This window comes from Sciurus carolinensis, chromosome 10, assembly GCF_902686445.1.
Source record: "Sciurus carolinensis chromosome 10, mSciCar1.2, whole genome shotgun sequence".
NCBI lineage: Eukaryota > Metazoa > Chordata > Mammalia > Rodentia > Sciuridae > Sciurus > Sciurus carolinensis.
In genome coordinates this window covers 92109477-92131989 of record NC_062222.1, presented here as the reverse complement: position 1 = coordinate 92131989, position 22513 = coordinate 92109477, and the positions used below count along the sequence as shown (strand labels likewise).

The 22513-nt window shown below is 35.0% G+C and overlaps 1 protein-coding gene across 16 annotated transcripts in view; it reads left to right on the top strand.

The window, feature by feature from the left end:
• The window catches only part of Adgrl3 (adhesion G protein-coupled receptor L3), a 776587-nt gene that overhangs the window by 522730 nt on the left and 231344 nt on the right, over positions 1-22513 (top strand). For all 16 annotated transcript variants that reach the window (XM_047566096.1, XM_047566098.1, XM_047566083.1 and 13 more), the window contains one exon: positions 8555-8635. In XM_047566096.1, the coding sequence (XP_047422052.1) occupies positions 8555-8635 (81 nt within the window). The remainder of the gene's footprint in view (positions 1-8554; positions 8636-22513) is intronic.

The window sequence follows — 22513 nt, the reverse complement described above, 5'->3', positions numbered from 1 at the left end:
CAAGTCTGTCAGTGGAGGGATGATGTTTATCTTGTTCGTATGGAATCCTTAATACTGGCCACAGATTAGGACTGTGTAACAGAGAGATATTTGCTTTTTATACACACCCACCCATCACAAGTCACCATTTGTTTTCTCTGTGGCAAGAGATACAGAGATACCAGCAGGGAGAAGTCCATCAGTGACTTTTGCCCCTCCATCAATGACTTATTTCCTGGATAAGTCAAGCATGTAGTTGTTTTTGTGCTACCTTATATTTTTCCAGGTTAACTAAAAATATGTATGATTAATATGATGAAGTGGAGAAAAGAAACCAGAACAGAAAGATTGGTATAAGTTTGGCCACTTTACAAGTTTTTTCTTTGATGATTACTTTTGATTTGTGTTTATATTGTCACCTGAACAGCTAGCTGATTTTATAAATGCCAGCTGGTTAGAGTGGGATTTGACAACAACAACAAAAAAACAGTTATAATGCTAAGCATGCTTGATTTTCCAACAGCCCAAACAATACACTGACCTGTGTTACTTGGTTTTATCAGCAGCAAAGATGATCTTCAACAATAAATTAAACTTTTTTTTGAGAAAAATTCCATATGCCATTCATAAATGCAGCTTGGTATAAATTCCCTTATTCCCACATGGTATCATTATTGTAGTATAACAGAGAGGCATAATGTTCTATCATCCTGAAATTTGTAAAAGCAAAATGATAACATTATTAAAAATCCCAGGAGCAAAAATGTAGCATCTATTTTATTGTCTTTAAAGGGGGAAAATGTCATATCTCTACAGCAAAATTATCAAGATCAGCAGTTGAAAAATTTAAAGCAAAGCAACAACAACAACAAAAAAAGAGGCATGAAATGTGTCTGGAGGGCCATAAACTATGAAACTTGTGTATAGCACTATATAGAAATGAAGAAAAACTAAGTCAAAAATGGTGTAATTGGAGAAACCAATGGGGATTTTTATGATAGTAAATGTGTTTTTATTTTAACAAGGAAGTTATGTTCATTTTCCCAATTGTATATTCCCATATTTTTATGTCTTTTTGACCAATAGTCAGTGGTAACATTATGAATATCTCTATGGATATATATAAATTTGAAATAAATTGGTTAGGAAAAGTATCTGATACTACCACATTTGACCCTTTGTCTTCATTAATAAATTTAGATTTGAGGGCCAGGGGGTAGTTCAGTGGTAGAGCATTTACCCAGTATTATGGTTTGGATCTGAAATATCCTCCAAAGCCCACATACTAAAGGCCTGGTCACCATCCTGCAGGTATATTGATAGACGGTAAAATGCTTAGAGGGTAGGGCTTAATGGAAGGAGGTTAGATCATCTGGGACATGCACTTGAGGGGGGTATTGGGCTGCTGACCCCATCTTTGTCTCCCTCACTTCCAGGCTGCCGTGAGGTGAGCAGCTTTCATGGTCTCTTGCTCCTTGCTATAATGTACTACCTCACCACAGGCCAAAAGCAAGAGAGCCATGCAACCATGGATTGAAACCTCTGAAACTGTGAGCAAGAATAAATCTTTCCTGCTTATAAATCAATTTATGGCAGGTATTCATTCCAGTGACAGAAAGCTGAATAATCCACCTAGCATACATGAGGTCCCCTAGGACAGGTTCCAGCAGCACAAATTAAATAGAAAACTAAAACTAAGTAATTTAAATAAAATTAGATTTGAGCCCTTATCTTTCTTTTTATCTTTTTAGAGTTTCTTATCAAAGTTAGTTATTATCTCTCCTCATCTTTTGATCTCTCCGAATGCTGTTCATGGAAATTAAACTAGGCCTTTCCTGATCACACTGTGAAAAAGTTGCAACCTGTCCTTTCCACTCCAGGTCCCCTTTTGCTCATTCTAAGTTGTTCCATTGCCCTTAGTATCTCAAACATATAATGTTGTTGACGTCCTTATGTGTATTGCTTTTTTTCTCTCTCCCTCTATGAGGATATGGATCATCACTTTTATTTTGGTGTGTGATGAATGCAAACCACTGAGAAAGGCACCTGTGGCAGATTAACTAATTAATGAAAGAATGAATCTGTAATTAAAATAGCTAAAAATTACCAAGTGGTATGCACCAAACACTGTTCTAATTACTACATATGTACATATAAATCCATTTAATGATCATAGCAACCCTATGAAGTCAGTGCTTTTATAATCCCATGGTACAAATGAGGAAATTGAGGCACCCAGAAGTTGAGGAACCTGATACTTACTTTGCTGGGTTAAAAAAAAAAAAATGACTAATGAATGGAAGGACCTACATACCAACAAAGGAAGTCCTGCTTCTAGCACCGTGATCTTACCTGCAGGTTAAATTGCCTTTAGTTTTGTAGACATGGTCTTCAGAAAAAAGCAAGTACTTATTTTCACAAATAAATAGCTCTCAACATTTTTATTGTCCCAACACATCTAAAAGATCATGCCTTATTTACCTAGAAAATTATGTCTTTTCCTGAGAGACTTTAGAGAGAGGCTGTTGCATAAGGCTGACTATAAAGCTTTCTCACCATCTTACATCACTCCTAACAACCACCACCTTGACTTGACTTTCAAAAAAGTCTTCAGCTTCTCAAAATGTCAGACTCCTCATTTTTAAATGTGGGTTTGGGACTCCAAGCTATCAAATGTCTTTCTCCCTCCAAATTCTGTGGTTCTATAAATTTCTGTGCTCAGATGTGCAGGTAAAGTATTGACAGTAAAAAGAGAGAAAAGCCTTTTCCTCTACCAAATGCTGGTCAAATCCTTTCTATATTTGAACTTTAGTAGAAATTGCACAGGGTTCTTCAATGAAATAGAAATTAAATGAAAGTTGAAAAAGAGATTGAAGATAGAAGAATAATGGCTTTTTCGGAATCCATAATAGCACTGGGCTCTGTTGACCAGATCCTTGAAATTTCTCCATCTTTGGCATACCTGGCACTGAAGAGTTCACATTATCATTTCAGAACATGAGTTGCTCCTTTTTTTTCCCCCTTCTGTTTGCTAGATTATTCTCCCCTTCTGCCCTCTCACTGTAGTTGATCTATACAACTCCAGACCAAAATTCTCTGCTTTATCTTTCTATTCTCAGTGAGGAGATTGTTTCTTTTCCAGATATCAGTCACCTTAATGTTAATTATTTCAAAACCTGATCAATCTCGGCTTTAGTATTCTGCAATCTTAGAAAAAGAAAAAAGAAAGAAACTAAAAAGCATATCCATAATATTTGAAACCTCACCCACTGATGTGAAAAGTAAAATCGTACAACTTCTTTTGAAATCAATCTGATAGTTCCCCAAAAGTATACACATGTAGCTGGGTGCAGTATTGCATGCCTGTAATCAGAGTGACTCAGGAGGCTGAAGCAAGAGGATCACAAGTTCAAAGCCAGCCTCGACAAATTAGCAAGACCCTAAGCAACTCAGTGAGATCCTGTCTCAAAATAAGAAATAAAAAAGGACCAAGGATGTGACTTATTTATTAAGTGCCCCTGGGTTCAAGACCCAGTACACCCCCCAAAAAAAATGTACACTTGCAATTACTATATGATGCAATTATTCCATTTGGGGGCATATATCCAAGAAAAATGCATACTAAATGCATGAATGTGTAGAGTCTTATCATCATAGCTCTAATAGCCAAAAAGTGAAATTATTTTAAATACCCATCATTTGTTGACTGGATAAATAAAACATGAGAATGGAATATCATTTGGCAACAAAAAGAAAAAAGTACTGATTCATCCTCCAACATTGATAAATTTTGAACTATTATGTCGAGTAAAAAAAGCTGATCATATAAGATGATATATATTATATAATTTCATATGAAATGTCCAAAATCTGCAAATCTATATAGACAGGAAGTAGAAGAGTGGTTGCCTAGAGCATGGATAGAGTGAGAAGAAACAGAGAAGGGATACCAGAGGACTTGGGATTTCTTTTTGTACAGATGAAAGTACTCTAAAATTAATTGTGTTGCTTTATTTCACAACTGTGATTATACTAAAAACCATTGAATTATGTACATTAATGACTGAATTTTAAGGTACATAAATTATATCTCTATATATGTATATGTATGTGCATATGTACATATATATATGTATATTCATGCAAGTGTATCCTTTTATCTAGAGTAAATGAATAAAGTCTAACTCAGAAGTTAACCTCTAATTTTTCTTTTCTATTGCCACTGATTTTGTGTTTTCTAGAGAAAACTCTTTCCTTACTCTCTTAGCTTAAGTGTTTGGAGGTTTGAGAATTAAACCAACAAAAACCAGATTAACAGGAAAAAAGGCATGCCATTTTTATTAATATTTATACACATGGAAGTTCACAGAAAGATGTGAAATTCAAATGAGCTGTCACATTCAGGGATTTATGCCCTTTTAACAAAGCAGAGAGAATTTGGGCTTCAAGGAGCAATAAATCTTGAGGAATTGACTAGGAAATAGATGGAACTAATAGAAGATAAAGATGATTTTAGTGAGCTCTGTTTATATAAAATCATCTTGCTGCTGACTTTCCATCATCAAGGATAAGGGTCATTCTTCTTTCCCTATATTAGGGTGTCTTGGGAGGGACACTTCCTCAAAGTGAAATTCATGCCTTGATTTTAGACAGCTAAGCCGAGGGTAGAGAACTCTTCTGAAAATGTTCATTCTCAATTGCCTTTGGCTTAAAGTTATCCTTATTCCTAAGTGACACATATTAGGTAGCATATTCTGGTTCCCTTTATCTTCTAGACTCCTTAACTATAAGCATGAAGCTTTTATTTCTTTTCTCTTCCTTTTTAATTATTTCATGAAATTTGTCATTAATCATGTTTGTTTGTTTATGTACTTCATAGGAACTAAAATTAAAATGGCAGTGGAATTGGCAGCATCAGGAAAGGACTGTCTTCTAGCATGACCATTGAAGTTGACCTTAAAAATTGAAATTCTGCAGTACAAAAGATTTAAACGTTAAGAGATTCATATAGATGAATCTTAATTTGGAAGAATATTTTGTGTAAGAAATAAATACTACATAAAACAACAAAAATGTTATTTTCAGGGCATGCAGCTAACTCCATAGAGCTAGGAAGGTCAGAGTGAATAACTAATAATTTTAGCAAAAACTATGAAGAATTTTTAGTGAATTGGCCCACTCACTATGAACCCAAGAAATGAAAAACTCCAGAACTCCCCACAAAAAACTATTTTCATGAAGGTTATTAAGAAAGTTTTAAAATTTTACTCATAAAGGAACAAATTCAAATACTTAAAAATAAAATTAATAAAATATCCCATAACTTACATATAGAAAACTTCAAAAATAATTGTTTTATTAAAAATAATTTAAATGGAAATCTTCTCTTTAAAATATAAAGATCAAAGATGTTAAATGTTATTCCCCAAATTGATTTATAGAATTAATATAAATTTTTTGTTTTCTTTCTGTGGGACTGGGGATTGAACCCATGGTCTCATTCATATCAGGCAAGTACTTTACCTCTGAGCTATATCCCTAGCCTTGAGTTAGTATAATTCTAATCAAAATCTCAGTATGATTTTTTCATTGTTAAAAATCAGGAAAAAATTGAAATAAATTCAAGAGAAACAAATGGACAGAAAAATGTTCTTTTAAATATTTGAGCAGTAAGAGTGGTAATAGAAGTAGCATATCACATGTTTGAATATATAAAGCTGCGATTACAAGGACTGGGCAGGTTACTATGACAGTAGGTCAGGAGGAGAAAATGATGAACAAGAGTAAATATGTCCCCTATGTGAGAGTATTCTAGTGTATTAAAGCAGTTTGTCATTTTTTTTAACCTCCGGAAGTTCCTTTTGAACTGATCATTCTTTTTTTCTTTTTTTTTTTTTTTTTTTTCTTTACATTTTGGTATTGTGGGTTGAACCCAGGGCTTCATTCATGCTAGGCAAGCATTCTACCACTGAGCTACATCCCCAGTCCTGATCACATTTTTAGTTGAAATTATTCACTATCTCTTCTAAGATAAATGTTTATGGAATTTATTTATGATTTTATTTGCATTTTTACTGGCTTATTTCCAATCATTCTGAAGGGGGAAATGAGCTTGTAGAGGGAATAGTCTTCTCCCTATGCACAGCTCTCTCCCCATGTTCTGATGTGCACCTCCTCATGAAGAGTGATTACTTCTCTGGGAAGCATGACTTTAGTTACCCACAGATTATAACAGACTTTATTAATTATTAAGTATTTTTTGTGGAGTAAAAACTGAGTATCCCTGATCTAAAGTAAAATGGAAACCTGGAATAGTTTTTATTCTGTGGAGCTGAACTCTAAATCAACAAATTGAAAATTATTGCTGCCTTTCTGACCTTCTTCTAAGCCTTAAGTCTCTTGTCAGTTCCAACCACTTTGGCTTTCCCTGCCACACCCCATCTTACAGTCAGCTAGATTTCTCCTTGAAAAGACAATAAAAATTATAGAAAACCGACTTCAGGTCTTGACTTCCACAGTCCTCATCCCCTTACCTGTTTGATATCCCAGTTCCCCATTTGGGACATATAGTTATCTATATGCTACCTATAGTATTTGTGTTGAGCACTCTTGAAGCTACTTGCTCATCCCCAGAAGAGAAGCAAATGTGGCATTTAACTGGACTGCTTACTTCAACCTCAGTAAGGGAGATAGTTCCAAAAGCTCTTACTTGTCAGAGTTTCATCCCTAAAATTTATATATATGATTTTTTCCAGGATTTAGTATAATGAGACTTGCTATGAGAAAAGTATTATGATGTAAATTAAAACACCAGATCTGTAGTCAAAACACTGTGGTCTTGCTTTTTACTGGTTGCATGTGCCTGAGCAAGATACTTAATCTTCTCGGCTTGTTTTTTTAGTTTAAATGTATGTATTAGCATAGTACATGATCCTCATAGTGATGGTGGTTGGATAAAAGAGATGTTTTGTAGTTATTGTCATATGGTGAAGGCTCTATTCCTGTAGTAGACATGAAATCAATATTATTTTATATTCAAGGCTATTTCAAGCCAATATAAAATGAAAGATATATTAATTTTGTTTACAGGAACCACAGAATTTCAAAACAATTCATACGTAGTGGTTCAGGACCTTAAAAATAGAAATGTCTTTGCAGCCAAGTGTGTACCCTAGCTAAGCAGGTGGCCTAATAATAAAGATAATCTGAAGTTTTTTATAAGCGGTATTAAACATAGACTGCTAACAGTGCACAATTGGTAACTTATCCCTTTTATAATAGTGCTTTTAGTATTCCACTGAAACACGTCCAGTGGATGTGCAATATTCTTAGTCACCATTATGAGGGACTGTGTATATTATAGCCTCTCTACTGTCTCTCCTGTTAGCTAGAAAAATGCTGGGAGCAACAGCAGCTACTATCAACAGGGAGCCATATTAATTATTTGAAATGTGCCTCATAAGAGGAATCAGCAGAGTTTATTACAAGTCGAATATTACTTGAAACGGGAAGGTTACTCTAACTGTTATCATAATCTATGTATCATTAACTTTCCTTGTTTAGGAAAAGAGATTAACAACCCTGTAAATTGCTATAGTAAATGTGAGAAATATAACTGCATATTCCCATGTAGAAAGAAAGTAGTGGATTCTCCACTTCCACCCAAACCTTTTTTATATAAAATAGCTTTAGAAAATGATCTAACACTGTAATTATGCTTTCTTTCCTCAAAATCCTAATTGTTTGCTCGATCATGAGTACAAATTATTGTTACTTTGAATAATAGAAACAAAATTGTATTTTAGCTAGCAATTTTTTCTAACAAAGCCTCACTGTGTTGCCCAGAGTGGTCTTGAAAATACTAACGATTTTTTAAATCACCATTTTGACTTCCAAATCAACTTTAATACTTTTAACTCATAAGACAAAAAGCATATTACAAGTAAGTATGTGATAAGAGAAAATGTTTTACAAGGAATAGAGAATAAATCCATCTACCTGCTTTTTAAATTATGACGCCTTCTTGTTTTCCCATCAAATACAATAAGCAGGTAGGAATGTTTTATCTATTCAAATAATGGAAGAAAGTCCTAAAGGTAAAATATAAGTTAATCAGTGTTGTCAAGTGATCTAAGTAAATGTTACTCAAAGTGTCATTGGAATGTCGGGTGCCAGTCTGCAAATTGTTTATTACATATCTTCAGTGAAATGAGTACAGATATTGAGAGCAAGTTGACAGAGTACTTAATGTCTGTTTAATCTACCAATAAAAAATGGGAACTTGAAAATTTTTGTCTTTGAAGTTTTTTCCTTTCATTTTTCTTATACTTCATTTCTAAAGTATCACTGCACAATATATTTATAATTCAACTAAAAGGAAAGGAAGATTTGTTGGGGAAACACCAATTTATTTGGGTGATGTTTGGATGATTTATTCTATTTATGTTTGGGAAGATTTGTCTAAACTCTAAAATGGCCATTAATTCAATGTGGAGCTAGAAAATATGACATCATAAGACAAAAGGAGTATAAAGACAGAACTATAATGTCTTAACATTTCCTTTGGTGTCCACAGGACAGGCACATCATGGACAGGTTTCCTACATCTCTCCACCAATTCACCTTGACTCTGAACTGGAAAGACCCCCTGTTAGAGGTGAGTTCTTCCTTATTTAATGAAAAAGAAATTGTTCATTTTTCAATGAGGTTCATTAATTAAAGACGGATGTAAATATGTATTTTGTAATGTAGTGCTTGTTCAAAAAGCAGGGATTAAAAAATGAAGTGTGTGAATAATTTGGTGACATCTTTCTTATACTCTGAGGTGTGAGAGATTGTTCTGGGTAATGCTCGTAAGTCAAAATATAGGCAAAATAACAGCAGCTTCATAGAACAGGAATCCATCCTTATTCAACTAATGGTGGATGAGTTGAGATTACTAGATAACATTGCTTTTTTACGTGAATTTTATTTTTCTATTATCCCATTTTCCCATTATAATATTTTGATCAAAAGCCTAATGACTCATTTTTTTCTTTAGAAAGTTGGCATTTTATTAGATTCCATTTAAAAGTTATTAATTATTAATATAATGATTTAGTTTTGAAACATTAACTTAAACTACATATTTTCAAATTGATGCCACCTGATGTTTCAGTTACAGTTTTGTTGAATGGTCATACAAAATGAAAATTCAAAGGTTAAAATTAACTGACTGAAAATAAATTAGAGACGCCTGGCATGGTGACGCATACCTGTAAAATGCCAGTGACCTGGGAGGCTGAGGAAGGAGGACCATAAGTTCAATGAAAATAAATTAGAGACGTCTGGCATGGTGACGCATACCTGTAAAATGCCAGTGACCTGGGAGGCTGAGGAAGGAGGACCATAAGTTCAAAGACAGCCTCAGCAATTTAACAAGGTCTCAAAACACAAATAAAAAGAGCTGGAAATGTGGCTCAGTGGTTAAGCGCCCCTGGGTTCAATCCCCCATACCAAAGAAAAACACAATTAGAGAATTATTTTTGGTACTTTTAAAAAAGCACTTGTCTGGCTGGGCACAGTGTTGCACGCCTATAATCCCAGAGACTCAGGAGACTGAGGAAGGAGGATTGCAAATTCAAAGCCAGCCTCAGCAACTTAATAGGCCTAAGCACTTAGTGAGAACTTGTCTCAAAATAGAAAGTAAAAATGGACTGAGGATGTGGCTCAATGGTTAAGGGTTGGTGGATTCCATCCCTAGTAAAATAAATAAGTAAGAAGCCCTTATTCATGGTTTTTAAAATGTTTCATAAAAAAGAAATTAAAGCAGATTTCTTATTTATCTGTTTGTTTATTTGTTTGTTTGTTTGTTTTCTACATTACTGAGATTGAGCCCAGGCCACTCTAGTCCTTTTTATTTTATTTTATTTTTTTTTAAGACAGGGTCTCACTAGGTTACCCAAGCTGGTGTCCATCTTGATAATTCTCCTGCTCAGCCTCCTAAATAGCTGAGATAACAGGCATGTGCTATTGTGCCTGGCTCAGAAAACTGATATTACATAAACACATCCTCAAATTTTATAGATACCAATTATCTCAAGGTGAACTTTCCTTTATATTTAAGTAATATAGAATTTTTTTATATTTTGCAAAGTATCACTTACTTGATTAAAAAAAAAAAATAGGCCTGACTTTTTTGAGCATGTGTTATGTCCAGGCTTTTTCCTCTAAGTAGGAGTCTCTTATCTCCTGTCTATCTAAAAAGTTTCTGCCAGCTTGTCAAGGCTCTACCGTATTATCAGTTCCTCAGTGTGGTAGGGAGGAACTCTGTGCCTCTCTCTCTATAAATGCCCTTGTGCTTCCCTCAGTCCTTACAACTAGGGCATTTTATTTGATGGAGCAGCATGTATGTTTCCCTTTCTTATCTGTATACTCCTGGAGGGCAGAGAGTGTCATAATTATTATTTGTCTCCAGCCATTGGTCTATGCTTGACACATACTGGAAACTCATCCAATAATTTCAGTTCAGATGACTGACAGTCTAGATTCTGAAAAATGCATTCATGTTTTTTAAAAGAAAAAAGAGGCAAAGATGAAAAAGAAATCCCATGAAAAGGAAGACGAATGAACCAAAACATACATATGTGAAATTATATGATATTTCTAAGGTAGTAGGCTGGATGTACAGTAACCTAGCATTTCTACAGGGAAAAAATGAATAATGTAATAAGACTATGAAAGATTCTATATTCTGTACGAAGGAGTTTGGGAAAAAAAAAACCATGAAATACTTTAGGTGTTTCTCTGCAAGTCAATGATGTGTTACATCATAACATTTTCGGTTCTTTAAATTAAGAAAACATCTCTGATGTCCCTGTAGATGGCGATCTGATAGGGGAAGAAATTAGCAGAGGGAGCTCTTCCAGTAGTACCAACAGACAATGATGGGGCAATCAGGAATGTGTTTCAGACCATGAAGTAATTATTGGTAACCATGGAATGGTGTTTTAAAACTATTTTGAGCTCCGCACAGTGGTGCATCCCTATAATCCCCAGCTACTCAAGAGGCTGAAGCAGGAGGATTGCAAGTTCAAGGAGAACCTTTGAAACTGAGCAAGAACCTGTCTCAAAAATTTAAAGGGCTGAGGATGTAGCTCAGTGGTAGAGTACCCCTGAGCTCAGTTCCAATACCACAAAATAAAACAAAAACTCTATTTTTAAAAAGAATGATTGGTGTATGTGTGTGCACCCACACCAACACAACATTCCCGTCACCCTTTTCATGTTCTCTAATCCAGGAATCATTTTGAGTTTAATCCATATGTCAACCATCCCACCTTTTCTCATGTTCACTGTAATTTTTTGATGGAAATGTATTATATGCTCTTGATGCATTTATCATAACGTGTTTCTTTTTGACTTTGAGCATTTGAATTATGTCCAGTAATGTTTTACTAACCATAAGGAAAATGTAGTAGCAACTTACAAAATCCCCTTGATTAAAATGTTGTATTCTCTACAGTTGCAAAGTAGCTGTTGAATATAAATTCAGTGGCACTTACCCACTAATGAGTAAATTTGAGAGATTCTGTTCTTTAAATCTAATGTGATCATACATGGTATTTGGTCTCATAATTTATGCCTGTGATGACTTTATGTGCATTTTTCAATTTACAGATTTTATTACTGAATAGGGGTGTAAATTCCAATAGTTTACTAGTGCATTAATGTCACAATACATTACAAGGTAATTAACCAGAGCTGCCACTATAAATAGAAAAATAGTCACAGCCTTCACTATAAACTACTTAATAAAAATAAGGTCCTGAATCAGCATTCACCATTATAATAATTTTTCTTGACATATGTCCCATAAATCAGGACTTTAAAAAAATAGTTTCATCTGGAAGCACTGTTATTTTTTAACCATTCATTATTAAAACAAGTTTGTTACAATTTTGTACTTAATTTAATGGGATTGATTATGTATTTCACTACGCAAATAAATTCTACATGTCTTGGAGACACATTTCCCACTTCTATACAAGTGGAAATGAAAGAAATACTATTTTGGTTATTTTGTGGCAAATTGGTAAATAATTGTGTTGTAGTTCCTAATAGGACTCATTAAGAGTTGGGATTCTCCAAGTCATGTGTCCCTGCCAATTCTCCTTTCTTGCAGCCTTTATTTTGCCTTCTAACTATTCACATGCAAAATACCATTCTCCAGAATCTTGTCTGTATTACATGCAGAATCACTCAAGAAAAGTGATTGTGTGGAACGTGGTATAGAAACTGAATCAGAGTCACAAGCAGAGACTTGTATTGTTGGGGATTCAGACATCACCTCTTGGGGCTCCCTTCCATTGAGTTTACCATTTTCACTTTTTCATTTGCTTGTATCATTGTTTTCCTGTACAACTCAGGGATCACCTTGGCTGTCAATTACAGAATCCAAGTTGGTAGTTCTTCCCATTATTAGCAAGTGAAGTTAGATAAATTCATGTGAATTACAGAGAAAAGACATTAACTTCTAAAATGTCCTCCATTTATATTACCAAAGATGGTATTTTGGCATTTATTTTGTATAGTCTTTCTTTAGGTGGCATCTAAATAAGAAGTCTAATATTGAACACTAGTTTGTACATTTGCTAATTTTGACGGTTACAATCTATACTCTTAGGAAAAAAGCTCAAATATTGGCTTGCATTTCAGAAGATTGCATCTATTTTTTTCCAGTTTTTTTTTTCTATAATAGACTGAGTAATATAAACATGGTTCAGTTGGCACATAATCAATGAACTAGAATAATGCCAGGCATTAAGTTTCATGTGCGAATTGAATTACATTCAGCAAATCCACACACTGAAAATATTTTTTAAAGTTCAAAATAAGCAGATGGTCCTGCCTGGTGCATCTACATTAAAAATAGACTGTAGCCAAGATTTAGCATCACAAATTAGAGATGTTAACACACAGTATCATCTAGTGAAACATTAAAACATTTTGAATTGATTAAAGTAAAATAGGAATGTGACATCTGGCATTCTTATTCCAGATTTTCTAAACCATTCTCTAATAGTCTACAATGGTGCTTTTCTAACTAATCTGATTAGTGGACAGTATCTGGCAGAACATAAATTTCCTAACTTTACCTACTCTTATTCCAAGAGAATGAAAATGAAACTATCATATAAAGAGTGCTATGGTCATGTTAGTCCAACACATTTATCCTACACTTGTAAATGCCGTACAATTTTTTTGATAGGAGGTATCATGTAAAGTATGCTGTGCACATCTCTGAGATACAGGCAGAGAATACAGTTTGCTGATATTAAAGCCAAACACAGCTTCATTTATTAAGTATGTACCTTTTATCTAACTCTGTAAAATACAAAACTTACTGCATATTGTCTCATTCAGTCTCACAAGAATTCTATTTTTTATTTAGGCCTAATGATCAATCATCATCATATTTCTAGCATCGATCATAGTATCATAGTGCTATATAATATTAATTGAATTTGGATTGAGTTTAATTGAAATTAAATTCTAAACTTAATAGTAAAATATACTCATCATTCACTATTGTTCAGACTAAATGTGAAGGTTTGTAAAGCTGTACCATACTTCCCAAATATAAGCTGTTGTTTCAAAGGTAACATTAAGAATTTGAAACACGTTAGAGCACTCTTGCTGGTCCCTTATGGTATATAACTTATATGCTGAGGGTAATTATCCCAGAAAGTAGAATGATCTGGTAGTTTTTTTTCACATTAGGTTTCAGATATCTTGTCCTTATTATCTTTAATTGAGCCCCAGTAAGAAGGGAAGAAGAGCTGGCTCAAAATTTCCTTCAACATTTGTTGATGCAATGGTATTCCTAGTACTCAAAGGCATTAAATAAAGACTCGATACTGTCATCTAAACATCTCTTTTGGGCTTCATGTGACTCATGGCACCTCCAGGGATAATGCTCCTTGATTTAAATATGGTTGTTCCCTGATAGAGTCATTGCTTATGGAAAGGGGACGTCACCAGCATTAAGATGTCACTAAGCAGCTATGGTCAGATCTAGATTTCTGAGCTTAGCCTTTCTCCACATCACACCCATTGACTCCCTGTGTGCTTCTCCTAAGGTTACTCTCTGGCTCAACTCTCCTAAGACTGCTAGTAAAGATTCCAGGACTTCTTTCCTACCTTTTTTTTTAGTCTCATTCAGAAAAGGAGGTTCTTTATCTCGTGGTTGCTTTATCCTTGCTCCAAGAATAAATATTTTACCATTTTCTAAATATCATGAATTTTTACAGGGAAGTATTGCTAGTCAGTAGAAATAATAAGTTAACATTAATTATGCAGATTAACTTTTTTTTCTTTTTTCTTTTTTATCATGATATTGGAATCAAATCCAGGGCCTCGTGCATACGAGGCATGTGCTGTACCACTGAGCTATATCCCCAGCCTTTTATAAACTAACATTAAATAGTATGTTCAGAATAAAACTAATCCATGTATCCTTTCACCTTCACTTTCCAAAGACAACCAGGCATAATATTCTCTAGGACTTTGTAGATACAGCCTTCTTGAGTGAACTGCTATGAACACTGATCATTTGTTCCCAGCTCTGTTCCAAGAACTTGCTATGGATTATTATTTCATTAAATTCCCAAATCCCACGAAGAAGGCTATGTTATGTTTTTTTGTGTGATTGAGAAATTAGAGAAATTCTTTGAATTCATAAGGGTAAGACAGCATTGTGCCAGGATTCAAACCTAGGCATCAGTAAGAAACTTACATTGTTTGTCACCTTTCCAAAGGAACTGCAGCTTCACTTGCAGTATTATATACTGAAACAAGTAGTTCTTAATGAGACATATTACTAGCAGAGTTTGAGGAATCTCTTAGTATTAATAATTTTAGTTTTATTGTTTGCTTTCTGAGAAAAACTTTTATCGTCTCCATTATACCTTATAATACTACCCAAGTTTCTAAATACTCACGTATTATTTACTACCCAAACAACTAATTTTTTGTGTGCCTATTGTCTTCATCTATACAACAGAATATCTTTGTTCTGCTGCTACTCTGTTATCCTTTTGCTGTTTTCATAAAAAGTTGTACTGTTTCCCTCAAAAGGGTATAAAATCCTACTGCAAAAAGGAAGTCAGACATTGAATAAAGTAAATTGTAAGAGATAATGTACTAAATATTATCTTTTATTTGTGACAAAATATCGTATTTTAAAATTTTCTCATATTCTTTCTCCACAATGGCTAATGTTTATGTCATCACCCTAAATTAATTTTATATCTATGTAGTAAAGTTAATTTCCTTCCTGCCAGAAGCAGACAGCTGACTGGGAGTTGTATTGACTGCTACTCCAAAACCTGGGAGAGTGAAGAAGGTCTGCCTTGACTCCCAGATGTAATTGCCACTCTCATCCCCACCTGCTGAACACACACAACTGCAAATTTCCAATTACATGTCGTATTTGTGCATACACACATGTGTGCATACATACACATGTGCACACACACACACACACACACACACTGCCAACAGAATCTTCTTGAATATAACAATAATGTCTTGACAATAGAGATAGAAGATAGGGATGGAAAAAAAATTGTTTGGTATTGGTAAATCCTTAAATATTAAGTTACTTTTTTACTCTCAGAGTCAATTGCCTAATATTAAGGTTCATCTTAATACCTAGATAATAGGGGTAGAGCATATTACAGGTACAACATTCACCTACATATCACAATTAGGAGAATGAGGATCTTTTCTTCATAGTTGCTAGAGTGTATGCTCCTGTTTGGGACACACTAACTTTAGATGTTACTTTAGCGCTTTCATGGCACAGATGGCATTTCTTGTACATTTAGAGGCACTTGGCTTACTTTGCTAGTTCAACCTCTGGGCCAGCAGTTATTTCAATTTCTTGAGAGTCCAACAAAAAGCAGTATTCCTTGCTGTTAATTTTAGCATTAGGGTTCCTTGGGTGGAGTCAAATGGAAGTACACAGCATGACTACCCATGCTTACAATTAATGCTGATACTATAATTTGCTAACTACATGACCATGGACAAATCCCAAAGCTTATGCTCTCTGATAGCTCTCTTTCCTAAGCTTAAGTATTAATTATCAAATTTAACAGTGCCTCCTGAATTGTGGAATGCTGTACAAATATTGGCTAATATAGTTTAGCAGCAATGTTCTTGTTTTACTCTGAAGCTTGTTTTGTCTCATCAGTAGAAAGATCAAGAAACGTACCAAAAGAGTTTTCAATGTTTTTAATCCTTCTTAAATCCTGTCAGCTTAATTATGATACAATTTCATTCTTATATTTTTTAAAAAGTTATTTTCCTCATGAATGGCTATAAACTAAAAGTCTCAACAATGTATCAGTTTATTATAGTCTAATAAAAAACTGTACATCGATTTTTCTCTGAGCTCCCCTGAAAGATTCCAACTTATATTCAGAATCAACAGGCATTTTTTTACTTGGTTACATATTCTACATTTGTTAAAATCTTACATTAGTGGGTAAAGTCTTCCATCAAAAAATCCTTTAAGCTATCCAGAAAATATGGTGTATACAACAGTGCACTGTTACTGAACATCAAAATATGTGAATACAAAATACCCCAAATCTTTCTTGATTGTGGAGATAATTGTGTGATGAGGTATGGGGAGTTACAGACCAAACTGAGGGACCATGTCGCTCTTTCTCCAGTCTGTCTGAGCAATTTGCTTATTGAATAATCAAATGGAATCTCCCAACAAAATTCTTTTCAAATATGTGCAATTAAATTAGATCAAATTAATTTTTGATGTGGATACATTATATTAAATACCTACTATATGCAATATATTCTTCTGGGCACAGACAGTAAAGTACAAGAGAAAAGAAATTTTGCCCTTGTTGATTTTACCTTGTAGCAGGAGAGGTGAACAATAGATAAATTGTTGATTAAACAACAATCTTAAATCAAGATATTAGATAGATTATCATGATAGTTATAAAAGAGATATAAGGTGGGTGGATGTAATGAGTGAGCTATGCTGTTAACTTAGTCCAGATACCTTTGTGTCTTCCCACAGTCTCAGAATTTATTGGACAACAATAAATTCACAAACTATTTCATTTTCATCTTTTGGCTCTCACTGAGTACTTGTGGGTTGCTTGGTAGTCATAAGCTGGCAGTCACAGGTTCTTTTATTCCAGTCTCAATTACTCATACCTGTAACACTCACACATAACACTTTACACAGTGATGTAGATAGGTTACAGAAAGGCTAAGAAAGGATTAAGGTGGCCAGTTTTAGGAGGCTGCACTGAGAGCAAAGGCAGAGAACAGATACAAATTCAAGAGTCATTGCAGGTAGTCAGATAAGAATAGGAACCAGCAGAAGACCTTGTACAGGGTGCCTGCTCGTATAGCCCTGAACTTACTTTAGGCCTGGGCCCAGAGAGCAGGCAGTTTTGAAGTAGGCCACCTCAAGCAGAGAGATCTAGCTGAGCTGAACACTGGGAGATCTGTGGCCTGTTCACCTTGTAACACATAAACTGGATGGTCTGATGACAGGTTGGTATGTGCTACCTTAATCAGTCTTAGGGTGCTTCTCCTTTTATGGGTTCAGGAGAGAGGGTTATGTGTGGTCAGCTTGATAAGCTCATAGGCTGTTTTTTGTTTTGTTTTGTTTTGTTTTTTCTGATATGGGTTTGATATACCCATGTGTCTATGAGCTTCTAGTTAAATTCAGTAAGTTCACAGGTGGTCATTTTTTATTCATGCAGTTAATTTATCAGGTTATGTCTTATGATTGTGCTGTGCAGCTGGAGATTATTATGCCTTTGAATAATATTGTATGTCCAAAATCTGGTGGTTATCTATGTGCCCAGACAAGTTACTAAGTTATTCCACCTAAGCCCTTATACTCAAAAATGAATATCTCCGGGTAAACTGGATTTTATAGAATGGAATAATAGCTCAGGGTTAGGCACAACCTGAAAGCTGCTGTTCCATTCATCATGAGACAACTCAGAGCTGGGCACAGTCTGTTTTCTAAAGTTGTCATGTCACTCTGGAAAGGTGACTACTGAACTGAAATAAGAAAATGGGTTGACCATAATTAAACTTGAAGGATAGGATGTTACAAGGGCCCTGAAGTACAAATTCATGGTGTGCTATTTCATTTGTTCACAGAGCAAATAGTAATTAGAGCCTCAGATTTGCCTGGATTGAGCAGTTTACAAGTCTATCAAGGCTTCATTGTTATGGAGCATATATTCTAGACAGAGGAAAGAAAGTATATATTAAAAAGTAAAAATCACCAAATAAATGGATAAGATAATCTCTGGAACATAGCAAGAGGAGGGTTCAGAACCATTTGCCAATCCTGGAGAGCCTTCCAGAACATGAAAGGAGTTGGGGTTTTATTTTAAGAGCTGTGAGTATCCCTGAAGGGTTTTTACACAGAGTACTACATAATCTGATTTCGATTTTTAAAAGATGACTCTAGCTACAGGGTGGAAAATGACCTAGAGGGAAGCAAATCCAATCATATTGGCGTGGCCTTTCCTTAAAATTTCATTTACAGAATTCCCTCCTGCCACTTCAGTTCTCTGAAGATTCTCTTTCCTTCTTTCTCCTCCATTTTCCACATTAGTTACTGGCCTCTGGGTAATGTGTGACTTCTCTTCTCTGATCCAGTTGTAGCAGAAGAGTTTGGGAACTGGCAAATTCAAATTACAGGACTAAGTGCTGAGCCATTTAGAAGCAGTGCCTGGGGGAACACATGCCTGGAACCAATAAATGCCCTAGGGTTACAGTTTCTGCAGAGAATGACAGCATAAACCAGTAACAAGTAACCAATGAAAACACTGCATTTGCTGACCCCACAAGGGTCAGATTCTCTTGTGAGGCAAGAATGTGGAATATTGATCCTGTGAAAGCAAGAATGATGTTAGACTCAAGGGTGGTAGATTTTGAGACTTAGTATTTTTTTGTTCAGGTTAGCCTGCATTGCCTTGAAAACTAGGTGAAGAGTCAATGTGAACAATTGATGTCATATGAACTGGAAAAAACAGGAAAGAATTGTAGCCCAGATTATACTAGGTCCTTGTGTACTAAACATAGCAATTCAAATATCCTGTATATATTAGGAAACCACAAAAAAACCTCACACATAGAAGGTCTTGATGCAACTATTTTGCATAGAAAATGTTGACTCCAGTGCTGAGTGGGGGCAGACTGGGAGCAGAGAATTAGTAGGTTGTTTCATGAGAGGCTATTAAGAGCACAAACTGAAAGACTGAAGCAACGGAAATAAAGAGGACTTGAGGATTCATAGACACTGCAGCTTAAGCATAACAGGACACTTGATTGTTTGGATATGTCAGGAGATAAAGATAATTCCTTGATTTCTGACTTGGATAATTTGGGCCGATACTGGTGCTGTTCTGGAAGACTGGCAATTCGTATGCAAATGATTTCCTCATTATGAACTCTTTGAAAGTACGTGTAACACGACATATGATTGGAAAGTGTTTCCTTTCAGTGTTGTTGAAGATGTAAAAAATAATTTCAGGAGTGTCTGAGACCTTTAGCCTTTTCTAAGTAATTGAATTGGCCCCTTGGTCATCAGCTGGTTAGTTATCTCAAGATGTAATTTATTTAGAAAAGTATGACTACTGGATTTATGTGATACTGGGTGTGATAAAGATCTTCACTGGAACCTGAAAGGCATGCCTGCCAGGCTTTATTTAGGTTTTAATGAATGAATAAATGAAGCCAAAGCTATAGAGTAAGAACCACCTCTGGTCACCAAATGGTCCATGTCTTTTCTCTGTTTCAGTTTTGTGAACAATTGTATTTCTTTATTTCAAATCTGTTTGCTCATTTGAGAGAAGCACCTCCGGGTATACTTATTTGTTTGTTTGTTAGATAAAACCATTCTTGAAGAGAGAACGCACAGCACACAGGCTGCACTACAAGCATATAAAACCTCAGATACCAGATGGAAAATGTCTTAGCCTTGTACTTCTGATTTCCTAGACTTAAAAAAAAAAAAAAAAAAAAAAAAGAGCAAACTGAAAGTTTTGCTTCTGTTGTATTTCCCTATTATATAACAATCTGATGTTGGTCTTTTATAGAAAATTAGTTTTTCAAATCGAATCCTCAGAGTTTTAAAATTACCCCACCCCAACAGAATCTGTGGTATTATTTTTCTTTATAAAATCTACCCAATTAAAATATTTTCTGATGAGTTTAAATGCATATGAACTATTGCTCTAGAGGATTTCTTAATTGAGTACCTCATTTTGCACTTTATTGAAATGTGTACTTTGAAAACATTGGTGAAATTTGCCATTTCCCACCTGGCATCTGCAGCAGCTGGAGCCTGGGCCATTTATGATGGCCTACACTAAGGCAGCACTAATCTAAAGCAAATGCCATATTAAAAGCTACCTCCGTGCCCCTTCTTCTGGTAAACGTATCTAAGGTAAAAGTAAGAGCATAATATTTTATTTACGCTCAGCTATTTTTCTTTTTCCCTTCTTCTCTTTCCATTGCTATTGCTCTGAAAACCATTACTAGTGGTCATGCTCTTAATTGAAATATTTATAGGAAAAAGATTTGTTTTCAATGAGCAGATGGGCCAGTCCTAAGACAAGCTGCTATATTAATAAACATGTGTGGTGCTTTATCAGCACAGGAGCCTATTTTGACATTTCTTCTGGATGATTTGTACAGCCTATCACTATCACACCTGGTGCAGGAACAATAAATGGGCACTTAATAGTCAAGCAGTGTGTGAACACCTTCCATTATAACTTCATTATGTCAGATGTAATCATCTATTACTGAATGTCAGGCACTTAATTTATGATCAGTTGCCCTATGGAATTAGTGGCCATACAAATGAATAGTCCTTTCATATCAGTTTCACTGTGAATTTCCTTCTCCCAATACCAGCCCCTTTTAAAACACAAAGAACTACTTTGATATTCTTTGGGATATTAGAATATAAGATGTCTTGCTGTATATTTGTCAAATTTGAGAAAAGAGCAAAATGTGAATGATGTATGATATGAGAAGTCCATACTCAACTATACTGATACACATATCTGTATAAAATAGTAAGTACAGTTCTCTATTTTTCTTTGCTAATGAACATCAGTTTGAGTTTGGTGAAGTAACAATGCTTTTTTGGAAGACCAAAACAAAACAAAACTTTCCCCTAGGGATCTGCTGTACACCTATGTGTTAACAATATAGTATCATACAGTTAAAATGGGTAAATTTCATGTTGTGTTTTTTAACGCTTTTTTTTTAAAGCTTTTCAATTGGACAACACAAACAAGTATAGTTAAAAATTGCACTATCAAAAGGATATGTACAAAAGAGACATTGAAAGGAGGAGCTTGGGTTTGTGAGAGAGGAGCTGAGGGGAATCAGAAGAGAACCAGGGGATGAGTACTTTGTAGGCTTTAAGAATTAGTGCTCCTTGTTGATATCTGCAGAACCTTCTGTCTCTTTTCTTTAAACTTAAGAACACACATTGAGAACTTCACCATGTCTGTTTTCAAGATCACAAGTACAGAGATCTCTTCAGCCCTTATGAGGACTGCCAATTGAAGTTACTGCCTATAAAAAAGATCTTTTTCGAGATGTTTAAACTGCTTGCCAATGAGACCTTAATACTGGGACAGTAAAACCAACTACATGGGAGGAAAAAAATCTCAAAGGCTACCTAACAATCAAAACAACTATTGGACCAACCAAAGAAGAATCTTGATGCTACAAAACAGGGAAATAGGAACAAACTGGTAATACAGATGAATGGTTATGAGAGTGAATTTACATTAGGTAATAGCACCATACTAAAGTTTGCTAATACTATTCAAAAGGCTAGAGCTGCCAAAAAAGGAATTCTGTCTGTCTCATAATATTTCTGACCTGGCTATCTTCCACCCAGTTCTAGCTTTAAATGTGACAAGTATAGGCACTTATACCAGAAGCAAAGGGGCGAAAATCAATAACTTGTTGGTAGGAGCTTTAGAAAAGAATTCCATGGCTTTTGGAGAGGATGTCTTCCATGGTAAATAATGACATCAAGCTGAAATAAGGAAAAGATGCTAAGTAGGAGATAACTAAAACTCTGGTACTGTAAAAGAAAACAATTACATAGTCTGGCTATTCTGATACAACTGTAATTGGCATGGACATAGCTCTTTCTTAGCTCTTCTCTCTGTAGACACTGGTGGTCAATAGACACATTAGTCTTCACAATACCCGTGATATGAAAGCTCACGAAAGAATCCAGGGTACAGGATAAGATCTTTTCATAACCAACTCAAATAGTACTGCTAAGGTTTATTTGGTGAAAACTAATTCTGAGATGACAGGGTGACTCTGGCTGAAACTCCTCAGGAATGCAAGCTTCCCAAAAGAACTGATGAAGATAACTGTCACAGATCAGAACCCTTCACAAGTATAACCAGAGGAAAGGGGAAGCTAGCAGCAGGACTCAGCTGACTGG